The 19696-nt window shown below is 29.7% G+C and overlaps 2 protein-coding genes across 2 annotated transcripts; one reads left to right on the top strand and one right to left on the bottom strand.

Moving 5' to 3' along the window:
- Positions 1-2595: 2595 nt before the first annotated feature.
- Positions 2596-6100, top strand: LOC114408657 (DNA-3-methyladenine glycosylase 1-like). Its single transcript, XM_028371784.1, has 4 exons — positions 2596-3291; positions 4981-5122; positions 5216-5357; positions 5438-6100. The coding sequence occupies exons 1-4, from the start codon at positions 2925-2927 to the stop codon at positions 5774-5776; spliced, it is 990 nt and encodes a 329-aa protein (XP_028227585.1). The 5' UTR covers positions 2596-2924; the 3' UTR covers positions 5777-6100.
- A 576-nt stretch (positions 6101-6676) lies between these two features.
- Positions 6677-8722, bottom strand: LOC114408658 (protein BRASSINAZOLE-RESISTANT 1-like). Its single transcript, XM_028371785.1, has 2 exons — positions 8313-8722; positions 6677-7689 (listed from the first exon to the last, which is right to left on the bottom strand). Exons 1-2 carry the CDS (start codon positions 8550-8552, stop codon positions 6967-6969), a joined length of 963 nt encoding a protein of 320 aa, XP_028227586.1. The 5' UTR covers positions 8553-8722; the 3' UTR covers positions 6677-6966.
- Positions 8723-19696: the final 10974 nt, after the last annotated feature.

The following is a 19696-nucleotide window of genomic DNA, read 5'->3' on the forward strand; positions in this document are numbered from 1 at the left end:
AGCCTGCTTTTTCTTTTTTCAGACAAAATAGTATGATGGATTTTTTATTTATTATAATCTTTTTTTCAACAAAATAAATAAATAAAAGATTAAAAGATATCTTTAACTAAGACTCAAATTACAACTTTCAAAAAATTGAATTAAGAACTCCTAAAAAAAGGACTTAAATTAAAATTAATTTATTTACAGTATCTATTAAGTAGTGATTAGAATACAACTTAGAGATTGTTCTTCTCAAATCCCACTCTCTCACTTCGGTATTTTTAATATCGTCTCCTTTTCTTTTGTTAAGTGTGCATTTAATTTATAAAATTTATAACATTTGTGTTCATATTATCATTGTTTTTCTTTATTTAAATGCTTGATATTCTTTTTTTAAAAAAATATTCTTAACTGCTTATATCTTTTGATCTATTTCTATTCCTAAATTGAATTTCAAATAATTTTTATAAAGAATATTAATCATTAAAAATAACCATTAAACTATTTATTACAAATTTTAAACTTAAATTATATACTCGGTTATATTTATTTATTATGAATTTAATTATAATAAATAATATGCTTCATTTTTTATTTAGAAAATTTCAGACGTGATTTTATGGTTTAAAAGAATATATATACATGTTTTTTATTTAAAATACTGGTTGTGGAAAGTTGGGTTGTTAAATTGGGAATTTATTGTAAATAGCTTGGAAATTTTATTTGAAGTGGACTCCCAGTCGGATACGCACAATGAATCAAACAAAAAAATTACCTTACACGTGTCTAAGTAAGCTTACAAGAAGCCATACATATCATAACGACGTGCTGTAATTAAATGAATAATTAATTGCAATATTAGATCATAAAAGTTAAAATCCGTATTTATATTTTCGTTCTTCATTTTTTTAGTAAAACTTATATTCGTACTTTATTTTTTCGGAACTTTGTTTTCACCCTTTAAGTTTGTAATGTTATTCAAGATAATCTTTTCTGTCCGTTTACTTAACAATAAAATGGTTAGTGTTTAAAATTTACAATAATTTATATTAGGATAAAATATATTTGGAGTCCTTATAAAATTTTTAAAAGTTTTCATTTGCTCCTTAAAATTTTTTGCATTAATTTAGTCTCGGTATAAAATAAAACATTTATGATTCTCAATGATAATTTTGTAATTTGATTATGAATGAATTAAATAATTTATGATGATTAAAATACACTAAAAAGAGTTTAAACATTTTTTTTTGGTTAAACTCTCCATCCCCCAAAATTAAAAGTTTTTGTTATTTCTTGAGCAATTTTCTTGCATTTTTTTTATGAAATTAGGGAATATATGAAACAACAATAGGTTAAGATCTCTTATGAATATGCTTGAAAAGGTAGAAAAATAAAGTAATTTAATATTTTAATTACATAAAAACCATTTAACGAAATTATTATTGAGAATCATACAAAATATATTTTATTTTTACAGGCATCAAATTAATACAATTTTTGTATGAAAATTGAATTAATACTTTTTAAATTTTATAGGACACTAAACATATATTTACCCTTAATTTTAGTATAATGACAGTTGAAAAATCTATTATGTATATATTAATTATTTCAACATTATAAAATGTAAGTAGATATTGTAAAACTACTATTTTAACTTATTGTAGAAAATAAACATTTCTTTCATGCAATTAAAATTTATAATTTATAATAAATAATTATTTTTAAATATATAAAATATGTTTTAATAAAAATTTATATTAAGTAAAAAGATTAACATATAAAATATGTTCAAATTTATGACAAATAATTTATGTTGTGATATATTGTTACTTTTAATCATTTAGAAAAAAAAATATTTTTTATTTATTGATAATATTTTTAAAAATAATATTCAAATGCAAGTTAGAACTAAAGATGTTGAAAATGATAAAATGATAAATTGAAATAAATAAATAAAATTAAGTTAAACCGTTAATTAGTGTTAAAAGTTTAAGATAATACAACATATGCATGTTAGGAGTATATTTTAATTTTTAAGATAAATATTATTTAAAATTGATTTACATATTCTATTACAAATTGGTAAACCATTCAATTGGTAATAAAATTTAAAAGCTTAAGAAAATACACAAGATGCATGCTAGGAAAGTGAAGTCCATTTTTCATGAGAAAATAGTATTAACACAAAAGTGAATGTGATGGAGAGTAGGCATAGTAGAACTGAAATATATTTTTAATCTTTTTGTGATTTTTAAAGTGAGTTAAAATGATTCTTTCAAGATAATGTTCATTTCAATTTGAGACAAAATTTTGATTTTTTTTACTAATTCAATTCTACAATTAATTTTTTTCACATGATTTTTAATCATGGTTATGATAGTATTTTAATATCTGAACATTAGTGAAATTTTATAATTTTCATGTACGTGAATCTAATGAGATAACTTTCAGGTTTCAAGTTAAAAAAAAAAGTAAAAAATCATGTTCAAAAATAAAATAAAAATGATTATTACTTCAAAATGACCATTTTTACTTAGTTGAAAGTATATTTGAGGTTAAAACGTAATTTTTGCTTTGTAAAATTATACTAGTACCCCTTCTAGACCTCAAATGGCGGGCCAGCCCAGCCCAGGCCATGCAAAGAGAAGTTCTAGATAAATGTGGGCAGGTCAATGGTGGTGAGTGGTGACATAACCGTTGGATAAAGAGTACCGAACGCCATTACGTGGCCTTTTGGTGAGAGTGGCTTTGGATTCTTTTTCTTAACGGTAAGCATTCATACAACAAACAAAGCCAAAGGCCAATTCCCACAACAAACGCACAACGTTACCCAACAAGAGTGAGTGTGACCCTTCGCCTAAACTAAACTTCTCTTCCCTTATTTCAGGATTTATTCATCTCTCCAAAACTCAGAATTTCAAATCAAATAAATACCAACAATGCCCTTTGCCACCAAGCTTCCACCGGCTCCGGAACCGCCAGCTATCTTGAAACCTGCCGGAAACAGAGTAACCGTTTCCCAAGAGCCGAAACAGAAGAAGAAGGAGAACAGCGTGAAGACCAGTCCACAGCGTCCCCCGCAAATTCTGAACACCGTTGTGCAAAGCAACGTGTCTTTGGACAGCACGTGTTCCTCAGATAGCAATTCATCAACCAAAAAGGTGAAGCCCGCAACCGCAACTGTGGCGAGTAGGAGAAACGTGAAGCGTAACGGGTTTAAGCCGGTAAGGGTTGTGCCAGACGCCGTCGATGTAGCAACAGTGTTGCCGCCTCTTAAGAGATGTGAATGGATCACTCCAAATTCTGGTAAGCGTGCCTCAGACTCAGAGAACCTTCATTTTTTTTTTCGTATGTAAAGTGTTAACTATAACCAACTACAATTTTTTTATATATAAATAACAATCCGTAGCTGATTTTAAATTATAGTAGCGTACTCTTTTTGTTTGATTTTGTAATACAATGAGTTGAATATATTAGTGTTTGCGTCACTGATTTTGCTGAAATATTTAATCTGCCATGATGTAAGTTTTCTAAAACTTTGCCGACAACGTAGTATTTTAAGTAGTTAATTTATTGTCAAATTTGTCTTTCCATGTTCTAAAATATCCTTCTTATGAAAAGTTAGAGGGGTGATTAAAGGAATTGTTGGAAACATTTTGGAGACAAAGTCAATTATTATGTAATAGATTGAATTTTGTAGGAACTTAATTAGTTCCAAAATCCTTTGATAACTAAAATTACAATAGAAAAGAATTTTCGAAGAATCAATTTAGTGATATTTATTAAAGACTAAAATGATGATGAAATTGAGGGTTAACTCTAATAATTAATTTAGAAGATACATTGTTTTAATTACTACTTGTCATTTTAAAAATAAAATATTTTTGTTAGTATCGGTCTTTAGAATTAATAAGTAATTAAAATTAAAAAAAAACATTTATTACATAAAATAAAAAGATATTACTTTTTCTTTTTTGACTTTGTATTTGTCTTTAGTTTAGTTTAAAGTAAAAGTATTGTATTTTTTAAATTAAAGTTATCTAATAACTTAATTTTTTATGCAAAAGTTTATATGGCAATTATTTCTAAAACAAAACAAATATTTACCATCTATTATCGATATTTAATGGATCTCTATATGTATTTATTGTGATTGTAAATGTTTGACAAGTGATGCCATAGTCATGAAGAAACCGGTTTTCTTCGCTTCTCGTGGTATTTATGGTCGAAAATGGGTTTTGTTTTGTAGTTATTATAGGTCATTTATTTACGATGTGCCAAAAAAATATTTTAAAGTTCAAACAACTTTTATTTCTTCTTCTGTGCCTGGACAGTGATGAACTGGATTAAACTAATTGCCAAGATTTGAAATTATGAACGATAATAATCATAGTGCTTCATCGTCTGCACGTAGCATCATCATAAATTATGTCTTGAGCCATAATAATCAATAGAGCAAGGCCTGCTATGACAACTATCGGTTTAAGTATGGACATTAAGTTACATTATGGTGTTGTTTCTTAAAGTGTCGTCTGCAGCTTTATAGCTCTTACCACACCTTTATGAATCTAGTTAATGAAGGCGGTGGAAAATTGGTCACATTCTTTTGCTGCACTAACTCTCCATGCATGTGCTTCAATAGCTAAAAAATCAAAGTCAGATTCCGCCCACGGAATTACGTAGAAAGACCTCCGACAGCATATAATTTGGTTTTGCTTTCTAGTGGGCTATCCTCTTTACTTCTTTAATATAAAAGTCCACTTTAAGCTTTGGATTTAGTGTTTTTATACTTTTGTGATTTGTGATAGTTCTAAAGTTCTAATGTTGTAGTAGGGGATGGGGAACTTTACTTTTGGGAACTTAATATGGGGTTGGGAACTTCATTTTTGGCAAAGGATGCTTCTTTAGCTTGTAGATTTAACTAGAGTGTGCATATTATTACTCTACCCCACTGATAAGATTACCTTATCAAGAAATGTTATTTCATTCTTACAGACCCCCTTTACACTGCTTTCCACGATGAAGAATGGGGTGTTCCAGTTGATGATGATAGGAAGCTATTTGAGCTTCTAGTCTTTTCACAAGCATTGGCAGAACACCGTTGGCCAGCAATCCTTAACCAGAGAGACATATTCAGGCATGTCTATCTCTAAATAAACCAATTTTTTAAACCATGAGACTTTACGTGAATACGTATTATCTGACTCTTTTTATTTGGCATCTGTCACAGGAAGCTTTTTGAAAATTTTGAACCATCATCAGTTGCACAGTTTACTGAGAAGAAATTGCTAACACTGAAAATAAACGGCAACTCATTGTTATCAGAACCAAAGCTCCGTGCCATTGTGGAAAATGCTAAACAATTACTTAAGGTAACTCCAAAATCAATGCTGCTTTTTAACCAAATATATTAGAATTCGTATTGCGTCCTAAAATATTTATCCCTTTACAGGTTCAGCAGGAGTTTAGTTCATTCAGCAATTACTGCTGGAGATTTGTTAACCACAAACCGATAAGAAATGAATTCAGATATGGACGTCAAGTACCCGTGAAGACTCCGAAAGCTGAAGTGATTAGCAAGGACATGATGCGTAGAGGTTTCCAATGTGTGGGACCAACAGTAGTTTATTCGTTCATGCAAGTAGCAGGCCTCGTTAATGACCACCTATTAACATGCTTCAAGCACCACAAATGCAAAGTGACAACCAAAAACGAATTTAAAACTGAGGTTAAGGAGAACAATGAAACTTCGGAGATGACAATAAACAATGACCGAAGGTCGTTTAATTGAAGATGTTCCACGACGCAGGGTCGATTGTCATCTTTTTCTTATTATTGTATTGTTATGCTATAATTTTATTCTTTCTTAATCTGTTTGTATGCCACCTAACCTAACCGGAAAATGATAGGCTTCATCTTGTTATTGGTGTTTCCACGTGAAGGTGCATGTTTCTTTTAATACCCTTAGCTAATAAGTTGCATGTTCTAATCTGTTTCGGTGTTCTGTAATAAATTTCCAACGTAGTCTTGCCACCCTGTACAATTGATGATGCATTGCTTCTATGCCCCACGGTATATCATGTTCTTCAAGATTTTTGGAAGACTGTTATCGTAAGCTCATAATCTATTTGTTAAAAGCACCATCCTGAAGGGGTCTTTTTGCATTGGTGCCCCCGTCCTTGCGTTGCTCATCATGGCTTTCCTCCGGCAATTTTCTAGCTTCTCTGCACTCACTTCACAGACCGATATCATGATTGGAAATAAATTATTTTGAGAAAATATATCTTTTTTTTCAAAAAAATTCACAAAAAACTTTTAATTGAGAATTTTTTAATCTCCGAAATACTAGTAAGTACGAAATCCAGGAGGTGGTTAATGGTTACCTGTCTCAGTTCTATTTAAAATTTTATTTAGAAGATGGGCTTTCTGATAGACTAAAATCATGTTAGAATCCAATCCATCAAACAAGACAGGATCCGTTTGCATTATTTTGCTAAACATAGATTTCTGAACATTTAATTGGTCTAGTAACTAGTAAGAAATGGTACACGCGTAACTGTATCTCTGTTGGCCATTTATATACACCAGGTTCTCTTCCCCGCTTTTGGATAGAAAGGAAAGTGGGAGAAGAAAAACATCGAAGAAAACAGAGTTATTATTTATCTAAAAAAACACAGTTGATGAAAGGAAGTAAAAACAAAAAATAACAATTCTTATTCTATTTGTTTATATGTTTAAAATCCTTTAAAATAATATGTTAAAAAGAGTGAATAAAAGAAGAGTTTTGGTTTTGGACATAACTGTAAACATAAAATGCCCATGACATCTGATACTTCCCGATTCCAATAACAAGTTTGAGGTGGTTACATACGAGCTGCTACTTGCGGCAAGAGAGCTGGACCATTTACTATAACAGTTACTTGAATTTCGACATCCCAAATCGAGTCAACAATTGTGTTTTGTGGGGTCTCAGACATAAGCCTAAGCAGGCGTCTTCCCACTTCCAAGTGTGAGTTCCAAATCATCCAATCCCACTTCATGAATCCTCTCCCCAACCCAAGGCTTCACCTGCATCGCAAATTCGGGCTCCGAAATTCTCATCTCTTGGATTCCATTACCAGGGAGATTGAGGTTGTGCTTGTGCTGCTGACTCACAACAGGTTTGATAAAATTCATGGTGGGAGAGATAGGCACAGGAGAAACAGAAGGGGCAAATGCTTGGAAGTTCAGCCACTGACCAGACTCAACAGTGGAGGTATCAGACTCATCACACTCCGGAATAGTGGGTGGGGCATAAAGGTGGCGGTGTGTGGGGCTAGCCGGTGCTGAAGCCGCAAAGAAAGGATGGTGGCTGTGGTTGAAGGATGATGCCATGGAGGCTTTGGCAATGGAATCCCATGTGGGAATTGGTTTGGGGTTTCTGGAAGTTGGCGAGGACAGGGGTGGGGTCACAGGGGCGCTGTTTGATATCCTTAAAGGAGGGACAGACGCAGGAAACGCATGCCGAATATATGGAATCAGGTTTGAAGGGTTGTTTGCATCCAAACGAGAAGGGCTCGGGAAAGAGGAGGAGGAAGGGCTCACTTGATATGAAGGAATTGGACTCGGAAATGACGACGAAAGAGGACTTGGATTTTGTGATGAGAAAGGAGTGTTTCTGGTGGAGGTGCCTACACCATCACCTGGATATGGTGCCCTGCATCCCTATATATATATATATTCCACAAACAATCATCATACCCCAAACCAAATCATCAGCACATTTCTTGGTTACAAAACCAAATCAGTAGATACATAAAGTATATCATACTCTAGAGTCTAGACATGCCAATTTTGCTCAATTACACTAAGTTTTGCAAAATTGAGTACGGATGAAATTAATTTTAGTTATAATCGATTTTGGATTAATGTAGTTTTATGTTTGGACTTTTTTATTCTAAAAATAGTAAAGTTTGGTATATAATTTTTTATGCAATGAAAAACAACTGTCAAATATTGCTTGAAGTCAGAATCAATTCTTCAGTATGTGAAACACAACACTGAACACCTAAAAATTAACTTAAAATCAAGTTAATTCATATATCAACGTGATCCTGAATAATTTAAGTGTGAATCCAAACACACACAGGTGTTACCTAATTGGGCTAAAGAACAACACGTTCTTCTTCTCCCTCTTTCACAGACACGAGACGGCGAATAAATAAGAAACGAAGTAATTAATGAGGCATTAGGCAATTATAGCAAGATTTGAATCGAACAGTGGATAATAGATGCAAATCGGGAAAACGAGATCTCCATGAGCATTGACGAAGGAAGAAGAAGAGTACCTTGCGATAGGTGGTGCCGTCTTCTTCGACGGCCCAACCAGCTTCAGCGCAGAGAGCCTTCAAGACTTCGTTGTTGTCGCAGTGTTTGGGCAAATTGTAGTTCCCTTGCGCCCTAAGACCGGAGTATATCTTCGCCGAAATGGCTCTCCTTCTTCTCTCTCTCCTCCGGTTGTTCTCCCTCTCCCTCCAAGACGGCTTCCTCCGGTTAGTCGCCGCCGACGTTGCTCCGTCCGAAGTCATTCTCACTTCCGCCACGGCGACACCACCGCCACTCTCTACACCGCGTCGCACCTGATTTAAAATCCACACACGCTAGTAACGAACCTCACGAGTCACGAGGAATGTGCTGCTGCTCCTACTTCTACTTCTTTCTTTTTCTTCTCCTTGTCTTCTCTTCCTGTTTATGTTTAACAACAGATCAAGCTAGTTTGAGGGTTATTATAGCGTGCGCGAACCCTCACGCAATCTCCTGAGGGTGATGCGTGATCAGCACCGTTAAAGGATGAACGGGCGTGATTGGAGGCCTTGCATAACATGTGCACTGCCTTCTGATCACCTAATTATTAGTGGGGGTGGGACCCACTTACCGGCTCAGCTCGGCTCGGCTAAAAACTGATTTGAGGCGTCTTGCAAAGTGGGATGATGGCATGATGCATGCAGCTTCGAAATTCGATGGGGGAATATGCCAAAACGCTTTTTTGCCTTTGCCTTTTGTTTGTTTGGGCCTTTTTTCTTTTTCCAGTTTCTGTTTAACGGGTCAAACATTTAACACTGGAAGCTCCAAAATGAATACAAACATACACATAAATAATGGTAAACAGGTCTCACATTCTATTAATTTCAGGCTACATGGCCATTATGGTGTGAAGACCCGACCCGGGTTCTGCGTGAAGGAGTTTGGCACAGGCATGATTATAACGATGTGATACTTGTCCCCCAAAGCCACAAAACCATTGTCCTGTTTTTGTTTGTTTGCTTCTTGTTTTACTTGCGTAATTTATTCATTTTACTTTACATTGTCTATTTTTATCATACAAATAAATAAAATGACGACTCAAAATTGGATAATGCATAATGTTAGATGTCTTTTAAGAATTTTATAATTCTTAATTAATTAATTACTGTGAGTTACTTATTATATTTATCATTTATATTAATTATTTATATTTATGGGTTCAATAAAAATGATCTAATTTGGTAAGTCTATTGGACTATTATAAAAAATTAATATGGACTTGATAAGCAAAAATCAATTTGACCCATTAGAGAATAATATGAAATCTAATAGGTTAAAACCTAAAGCAAAGTTATGATTCCCAATACACCAAATCAGATCATATAATCTAAGGTCTCAAAAGAAAAATAGTAATTTGGTTGAGGAAGAACACAAAATTAACAGTTCCTCAAACTTATCAATTCTGCTGCTTATTATAGATTCAGGTATTTTTCACAACCCCTCTTGATAATCTAACCTAATGTGTTTCAGTTGATTATTGATTTTTTATTAAGATCCCTAAAATGTCAAACAAGTGGTATCAGAGCCACCATTATTGTTAAATTATTGTGAATTAAAGTTATTTGCCTTGTGTTATATTTGTATTATTTTGTTACATGAATCCTAATTTTATTTTGGGATTTTATCTTTGCAATTATAATTATGATTGTAAGTTTGGAATTTTTTTTTCTTTTTGATTACAATATAATAATCATCGTATGCGCTTTCATGTTTTACGTTTGGATTCCTTGAAAAAGTTTTTTTCTCGCTTCATAATAGTCATCCATTTTTGTTTATTGTTCACGTGTTTGTTTTCTTGTTGGTTTTGTTTCCTTATGCACATCATGAATCCATGCCATGACATGACATGCAAGTGATACATAATCTTTGATTTTATTATATTATCATAAGAAAACCCTTCTTGTGTATCGTTAAATGCAATTTGGCTTTTGCATTTTATTTTTGTTTTCCTTGTTTTTATTTGTGAAATATGTGTATTAATTGGTGATTCCCATTATGTTTTGGTGTAAATCCAAAAATTACACACCCTCAAAATTATTCATTTTTTTTATGTCTGGTAATTTTGATTGAGTTGATTGAAACAATATATTGTCAAAACAATTTCTATTGCGTAAATTAATTTAATTAAAATTGCATAGATATTAGTATAACATTATTTATGCAAATTATAAAGTATTTTCATGTGAATTATAGTCAATCTAAAGAAAAATTATGATTTAACATAATTTATTATCAATATTTAATAATTGCGTTGAGAGTATCAACTACAACTCTATCCAAAGATTATAAATTAATGGTATGTTGGATATCTTGTTATAGATTTGTTATGTGAACTACTTTGCACATGTCTTGTTATATATATATAAATCTCACATGTAGAAAAATATTTTTAATATTTTTTGTAAAAATCTCACCTGTAGAAAAATATCCATCTTTTAGAAGACTATTATTTCATATGAATTCGTCTCTGATATAGATTATTTGATATAATATTTTTTTCCATAAATATTAATTATTAATTTATTAATTATTTTTGTAAAAAATTTAAACGCATGATATTTTTTTTTTCTTTTTCTTTCTTCAACCATGAAGTAAATTTTATACATCTAATATGTCTATTAATTTTTTAAACAAGTAACATGTAAATTGTTGCCTTTGATGCAATGTATCAATATAAGGCAAAATAAATTTCGAAAAACAGCCAATGACTTGTTTTTATGTCTTTTTTTATAAAAACATCTTTGTACCAATTAATATTTTGGTTTTTGTAAATAAACTTTTGTATTTAATGTGAAAGTGGTTTGCGGCTCTAAGAAAAGTGAACTTGATTTTGCAACATCTCTCAAAACAAAGACAGAATGATTGGATTATGAATAAAATATGCAAAGTTAAATAAGTAATGTTGTTTTTACGCAAGCGTTTCAATTTACAACACTTTTGATAATTTATTTTTACTAATTATATTTTCAGTTCCTGTATTTTAGTCCTCTGATTTTTACTATCATATTTAGTTTCTATAAGATTTTAATTGTTCAAATTTATTAGATGAAATTTTGGGGTGAGGGAATTTTTTTTCTAAACATTTTTTTTAGACTTTTACAAATAACATCCATGTATAGGTATTATGTTATCTTATTTATATTTTCAAATTGATCTAGTTTCTTTTCGTAAATATTTAAGTACAATTTAATAATTTAGTATTTAGATTTTATCTTTTTTTAATAGTATTTATGTGACACTATTATCCCGGAGAAACATAGATAATGGTGGCAACCCAACTACAGAGAATCATAGCGGAGTCCTAAGATGAATGATGAGCATCTACAATAACAACACATTTTACATGTATGAAAAATATTTTTAATTTGTTTATTATATTAATATAATAAAATAGATAAAAAGATAAGAGTGAGAGGCACGATAAGATGGTTGATACTTTTTCATCATTGTGTTAACCTAAATGATTAATATATGATAATCAAGATTTTAGAATGTGCAATGGATATTATTAATATTTATTTATATAACTAAAATTTATAATAAATAAATATTTTTTAAGTATATAAGTTATATTTTAAGTTTATCAAAAATAATTTGTTATAAAATATAAGATTATTTCTATCTATTAATATTTTTTTTAAAATATTATTATTAAATAAAAATCTTTAAAATACTCACATTGAATAATACTACTAATTCTTATAAATATACACATTTAAGATAGTTATTTTGATTTATATAACAGAGAATTATATAAGTAAGACATTTTAGTTACAGGATAAGAAAAATGAATAGGACATTTAAAAAATTAAAAAATTATGGCAATTAATGTAAAAGTTAATTATACAAATATACTTAATAAACATATATACATATATAAAACACACATAATAAATTGTAAATTTATTAAATGTATTATTCTTTTAATTTTCTAACAAAAATTTTGATTGTGCACTCATGCTTTAAAAATATATTGCCCGCTTTAAAATTGGTATGTATTTAGATTTTATTATGTTTAAATATTAATTGTGTGACATTATAATCCCCCTGACCCGCAAACATAGATAATGGTGGGAACCAACTAAAGCCACATCATAACGAACGAAATCCTAAGATGGACGATCATGAGCAGCTACAGTACAAGTCTAAACATATTTGGAAAGAGAAATATTCCAATGATTTTTAATATAATAAAAAGAAAGAAGCTAACATAAAATAAGATAATTGATAATATAGAAAAAAGACAAAATAAATTATAGAATGAGTTATAAAAAGTTATATAAATTAACTCTTGTATAATGAACTAATGATCCTTTGCACTTCACGAGCAGTTGCCTTGAAGGCTTAAACTAGTCACAATAGCATAGAAGCCAAATTGTGTGTTAGGGCTGGAGTTTGACATCCAGTGGCTCTGCAGAAAACATTTTTTATGTGTATAAATTATGTTGTCTCAAACATTATTTATTCTTTCGAAGTACCCCTATTTCTGCTAATATGCTGTTAATTAAGTTTTCTTTTCTTCATAAAAATAAACAAGCATAATAGTATATTAGCATGAAAAGGAGTAGTTAAAAGTAATAAATGAATGGGAATCAAGTAACTACAGACAGGCGGCAAAGAGGGAATAAGGTATTTTCCAGAAATAAAAAACACCACATGTAGTTTGCTTTTGTCATATTTGTTACGAACTTCTAAAGATCGTCCCTCAGTGCTTCATAGCTGCATCTGAACTCAGAGACATCCTCGTAAAGATGAGTTGCTAGCTGCACAGAGTTAACTGCTTTGCCGAATTAATTAATTATCAGCAGATAGAACAAAACAATTAACATATATGGTACGTAATTCCACTAAAGGGGTTAGAAATACGAGGATAAAAGTGAACAAATATAAAATAAAAGTAAAGCATAGAAGAACATCACGATAGAACACTTCTTTATATATGCTGTTGCATGCTTTATCTCTGAACTTGATTAGGCATTGCTTATGTGTCAATGTTCAATAACAGAGCACAGTGCACATTTCACCATCAAAACCTAAAATAAAACGCCGTATACTACAACGACCTTTTTAAAGTATAATTTGTGATGAAATTATTAATTATAAATGATCACTTACATATTATGACTATTGTCTAGTCTCTACCTTTGGAGAGTTTATCGAGTGCTTTTCAGGAGTTCCCCTAATGACAGTATTATCCTTGGAAAATTCAAAATTTTGATTGATCCTAAACAATTTTCCAATTACGTACCAAGAGTGATATAAACAAGGAGAGAGAAATAATAATCTGTCAAACGAAGCCCAACAACCCAAGTAATTTCACGTAGCCAATGATGGGAATTGGGAAGAGGTCAATGTCAATAATCAATGATGCATTTCTATATCATCTGCAAATGGTAGAGAAGTGCCACACATGCATCAGGCATCACATCAGATGCTTATGTGTTTAAGATAATAATGTAGTCGTTAATCTTGTTCCAAAATTATCTAAGATTGCAACTGGGTTCATTTTTAACAAAGCTAGCTATCTGATAATCCAGTAACCAAAGTAATAATAAATTAAATAAGTTCATGAGACCTAGAAGATAAATCGCATCAACAAACATGAAAGACTCGCACAGTACATCTATTTTTCTTTTCTTGCATCTATAAACACTACTAAATGGGAAGTTTTATTTCCATTCATGGAGTCACAGTGCATATACTGTTCATGAATTCTATACTTCACTTTTCCTACTTTTCTTTTTGCAAGTTGTATTTTTTTGCCATAAATTTCATTTTACTTTTTTTAAAAATTGTTCGTAAATTATAAAAATATAAATAATAAATTTTCTATAATTTTATTTGAATTTTTTATATTATTTAAAGTTTTGTGAAGACATCAAATCGCAATTTTTTTCATTCAACTATGACAAAGAAAAAAAAACTGAAATAAAACATGGATTAATATTCTCTCTGTCTCATAAGATGAATATCATAAGGTGATGTTAACTTCTTAAGAAAAATATTAATTATAGAATTACTATCATAAAATGACTCTCTGATAAAAACACACTTATTCAACGAATTAGCATGTCGTTAAGAATCAATTTAAGGCGAGTTTAGCTCAATCTTTTTTTTTTTCCCCTGTTTCTCAAGAGGAGAAGGTGAGCTTGACAAATTTAGAGAAAGACTAAAAAATCAAGAAACTTAGTTTATATTAAAGAAAAGGAGGAAAAGTAGGTTTTAAAGAAAAATTTATTTTAAAAATAATCTGCACCTGTTAATTTTTTCTCTCTCTCGTTCTAAATTAATTGATGTGAGACAAAGAAGAAAAAAAACTTAAACTGCTAAACATTTTTCTATTTTAAAAATATTCCTTATTTTCAATTTTAACTTTAAAAGTGGATTTTAAGCTAAAATAAGTTTGGGTGAAACATCATATAGTAAGATGAAATATCAATAGATGAAGACATCATTGGAAAAATATTTTCTTCATTTTCTGAAGTGACAAACATTTTGAGATAAAACAAAACATATGGGGATACGTGTAATAAATGTGAAAAGCAGAGAGTATAAAAATTGAAACAATATTTTAATATTGGAGACAAAATTAAAAATTAGATCTAAGAAAATAGACAAAATTTTCTTAAATTTGATTTTTATACCATTCTTTTTTATATAAAATTAGTTTGAACAAGTTTTCTGCCTCCAAAACTATGAATTTTTGCATTCCGTATTTTTTATTTTAACTTTTTCAGAAATAATCAAATTATAAAAATATGTAACTTGGTTTAATTACTTTATTATTTATTATTTTGAATATTAAAAAGTATAATATTGATATTTCATGTCCAGAAATATTAGAAATAAACTTAGAAAAGAAATAAAAAAACCATTTTCATTGGATTAGATGAAAGAATTGATGAAAAAAATAAATAGATTGGAAATTATTGAAAAATATAAATATACAAAAAAATATAATTTAATTTTACCATTATTTGAAATTAAATTTAAAACGTAGTTTAAACATATTTTTGTCTTTAAAATTATAATTTGGAGCAGATTGTTTGGCAAATATAGGTGTTTTGGCCGATGAGGAGTTGGTTGTGCTTCAAGAACCTCCAGCTTCCCTGAGGGCTAGCTCTTATTTTAGTTTGTTGTTTTGTTTTTTTCTCTCCTGTAACCAAAAAATATATTCTTTAAAATTATAATTGTTTTAGTTCATTTAATAATAATAATAATAATAATAAAGAGAAATAAAAATTCGAGATAAACAGAACAATTCACTGTACCCAACCGTCACTACATTATCCATTTTCCATAATTCTGAAATACTAGTATTTTATAATAGTCATACTATGTTTGTGACAAAATGATTAATGGTGACTGCTGAGACACAGGAGATGAGTCAGATGACAATGAAAAATAAATAACTTATTTTTTGTACAATGAGTCAATAGTCATACTAAAGTTGAGAGTTTTTTTTATAGTAACTCCTTGGGAATTTTGATATTGTTGGTTTTTGAATCAATAGTAATCAAGTTATATTATTACTATTATTTTAATATTTCACAATAATTTTATTATATATTTTTAAATTAAAATATATATTTAATCAACTTTCTAATCTCATCAAATGAAACATCAACAAATAAAATATGGTGATTTTTAATCAGAATGTTTTGTTTGTTTGTTGAAATTTGTTTAGTGATATTAGAAAGTTGATTTAAAATAATATATTTAAATTTTGAAATATATAATAAAATGATTACTAAAAATCAAAATAATAAGATAGTAATATAACTTAATTACTATCAGTTAAAAAATAATAGTATTAAAATCATCCAAATTAATGGAAGTACCATAGAAACTCTACTAAAGTTGGAATTTAGGACGGTAGAATACTAGAATCTTATAAAATCTATCTAAATCTCTATTATTATGCAAACTCTAACTCTAAATGGATATGAAAAATAAATAACTTAGCAACAATGGTCAATGCTACTTGCCTACTTTACTTATCTCATTGATTTAACATGAAATCAATAACCGATAAATGTACCTTCAGTTGCTAACTTAGATACCAAAACTTGTTTCTCGAGTAACAAACAATATTAAATGACGAGGAATCGATCAAGAATTCAAGATGGACTTACTTTAAGTAACGTGGGGCACATGTCTCGACTTATTAAATTTTTTAATGTTGTCATATAGTTAGCCTATCATTTTAAGTCTTTTATTTTCTTTAATTTTGTCTTTATCATATTTTCTAACTCCAATAATTTGTTACCCTACTTTTTTACTAAAATAATTCCAAACAAAAATACTAATAATTAGTATATTCTTTTAACAATTTTTTCTTAATGGATGAAAATTACACGAATGACATTACATATATGGATCTCGTTTCTAAACTTGTGAAGCTCGCATAAATGAATTGGAAACTCAAAACCCACGTCCATTTAGCTTTTTTTAGTCATAGGTCAAGCTAAGGTTTTAAAATGGCTAGATTAAGGCTAAATATATAGCAAATGATAGATACTAGGTCAAGTTTAAACCTTGAATATTTTAAAAAGCTCAGATCTACAAAATTCTAAAATAATTTATTCTTGCCGCCACCATTGCAACTTAGCATTGTGATTTTGTAAAACATGTCCTAGTAGATGGCGTTTGGACCTCACTGATGACTCTGTTGGTGATTGAATCATGTTGTATTGTTTTAGTGTGGTTGTAATGGTACTAAGACATGGTGTGACAGAAGACATAATGTGATATTGGTGTTATGATAATTTAATTTTGGTGGTAGTTATGAGTGATGATGGTTTAAGGACGAGACTTTAGTTATGTAAGTAGGGTTTTTTTTTCTCTGATTAGACCTTTAAACAAGTTGGACAAATCTTAAAATTTGGCCCGTAACACAAACAAATTAATTAGACTAAAATTTGTACTTATGAATTAGGTTATGCTTAGCACACGAAAGCCTAGTCGTAGTTTGTTACCCTCATAAATGTTTGTTTCATAAAAAAGTTTTTATATAGGTTTAGTTTACATTTGAATACTTATTGTATATTAATATTTAACTCAAGACTTAAATATCTTATTTGTCACTCTAAATAAATAATAATTCATATTTCTGAAAAGTATTCTCAGGATTAAATAAATAGTTTACAAAACAAACGCTCCCATAAATAAAATATATATTTTAGCCTTTATCATTTTTACAGTCCACAACTTAATTCGACTGTTTTTCGATTCGGTTTTAATATCGTACTCAGCATCGAAAAATAATGCCTCCAAAGTTCTGCCACGAGGACAGTATAGAATAACCAACTCTTCAGTCTTCACAACCACATTTTGTGTCACTTGAAGACATGAGAATAACGTTAACTTTATATGTAAGAATCACTCCATCACAAATGTTGAACATTAGCGTCATCTGCCACCATGACCAAACATTTTGGCAGAACAAGAGAAATTTCCAGCACCGAGATGAAACGAATTGAACTGAAACCAGAGATCATAGACCCTACCACTATCTCTGAATGCATGAATGGTTTTTTTCTGGCGCTGACACACACCGACGATAGGTCCAGTTCTGGATCATATGTCTACACAACCTATAATTTAGTATCGCATCACCTCATAAAAGGATATAAGAAGAACTTCACCTCACTTCACGTAATGTCCTCAATTATTAAAAACAGTACTGTCAATTTAGACAGAACCGTTAGTATTTTTTGTTTTCCAGTTAGTAAGTGTTGTTTGAAATCTATCTGTAAAACAAACAAATTAAGCTCCTTACTATAATGTATAATTTCGGTCATTATTTTTTTTAAAAAATTAATAGCGGCTGGTTTCCCTGTCTTAATTCATGCGTTGGTGTGTACTGCCTAATTTATTGGCCAAGGACAGGGCAGATATACGTACCAAAAAGAAACACAACCCATCCGGGTTTATTTTTACTAGTTCATTCGCATCAATTACTGTTAATATTAATGAACTATAACTGTTTCTAATAAACTTAACGGCTATATTTCAACCTATATATAGGTGTTTTTATGTAGAGCTAAGCTTCCGTAAATGCAAAATGCTAATAATAAAAGAAACACACTAATAAGCCTTAAAAAGAATGAAAGTGCTTGTTTTTTGTTAAAAAAATTAGGAGGAAGATCAGTGACAGTACCCTAATCCAAAACAGAAAAAAAAAAATTCTAAGCTCAAAAAACTTCAAAAAAATGAGTGGGAACTTGCAACATGTCATGTTGAAATGAAGAGTACTTGATTCGTTACCTTTTAAAATTCATTCTCCCTTGTATTTTGTCAAATGCACACATTGTTTGTCTGCTGTTTCTTTAAAAAAAAAAAGGTATTGCTTTGTGCAATTCGTCCAACCAGTCTTGTTTATAATATCATTGTTCTTCGTAATTTAATGCTCGATAAATTAACATTTTTTCTGAAATATTTTTTTATTCCAGTTTTACAAGTTGGCAAAATCAGTGCATTCAATAAATTTTTTTTTTTTAAATCCTATATAAAATTATATTCTCACTAATATCATAAATTAATCATATTGTAAGATAATAATAATATTTGCTTTTTCTCAAAGTTTACACAGTTTCATCTCAAACTTTCTCTTTGTAACTAAAATCTTTGGTGTCATATTCTCAAACTGTAACAAAAAATTATGAAGAGTTACTGTTCGTTTCCTGTGAATTGTTCCAAATGTTCTGAACCATCCACAATTGTTTTAAGGGTCAAGATACCAGCAGTTTTAAAAATAACTGCAGAGGATCTAAATCCCTTCTAGAATTTTGGTGAAACGGCAAACTGCTATCCAGTATCCAAGATAATTTCTTAAATGGAAAATATTGTGTTTTTAACAACAACAAAAACATTTATAAAAAAGAGACAATACAATAATTTGTTGGCCTGAGGTTCAAATAAGTTTTGAAGCATTTAAAACATAATGTCTTCAAATAAATTTGTACAAACACGTGTTATATAATATGTTAAAGTAAAATGACTAACATTATCAATACATATATATTTTCTTAATTGAACAGTTAAAAATATGTTATTAGTGAAATCAATTAACGAAAAAAATTGTAAATATTTTATTAGAAGTTAAAAAAGTATGACCATTTAGCTAATGTGTCGATAAGATTCATAAAACTCGTAAATTGTTTGTACGGTAGTAATGTATACATTATAAAAAATGTGTAAGATTCACTTCTACTCTTCTGTTAGAGATGATCGAATAATTAACCTTCATTAAGAATAAGTAGTCCTTGAAAAATATTACTATAGTAAAGAACATTATAAACGTTTTATAATAGAAACTGATGAAATTTTAAGGTAAAATATGAAAATAGAATAAAGTATTATATGC

This window comes from Glycine soja, chromosome 4 (assembly GCF_004193775.1).
Source record: "Glycine soja cultivar W05 chromosome 4, ASM419377v2, whole genome shotgun sequence".
Classification (NCBI taxonomy): Eukaryota; Viridiplantae; Streptophyta; class Magnoliopsida; order Fabales; family Fabaceae; genus Glycine; species Glycine soja.

Bases quoted from the DNA above. Each gene is read 5' to 3' on its own strand.
- LOC114408658 (XM_028371785.1), bottom strand. From the start codon at position 8,552: ATGACTTCGGACGGAGCAACGTCGGCGGCGACTAACCGGAGGAAGCCG. The intron at 7,690-8,312 runs GTACTCTTCTTC...ATATATATATAG, and splicing joins ACGGCACCACCTATCGCAAG to GGATGCAGGGCACCATATCC.
- LOC114408657 (XM_028371784.1), top strand. From the start codon at position 2,925: ATGCCCTTTGCCACCAAGCTTCCACCGGCTCCGGAACCGCCAGCTATC. The intron at 3,292-4,980 runs GTAAGCGTGCCT...TCATTCTTACAG, and splicing joins ATGGATCACTCCAAATTCTG to ACCCCCTTTACACTGCTTTC. The intron at 5,123-5,215 runs GCATGTCTATCT...CATCTGTCACAG, and splicing joins AACCAGAGAGACATATTCAG to GAAGCTTTTTGAAAATTTTG.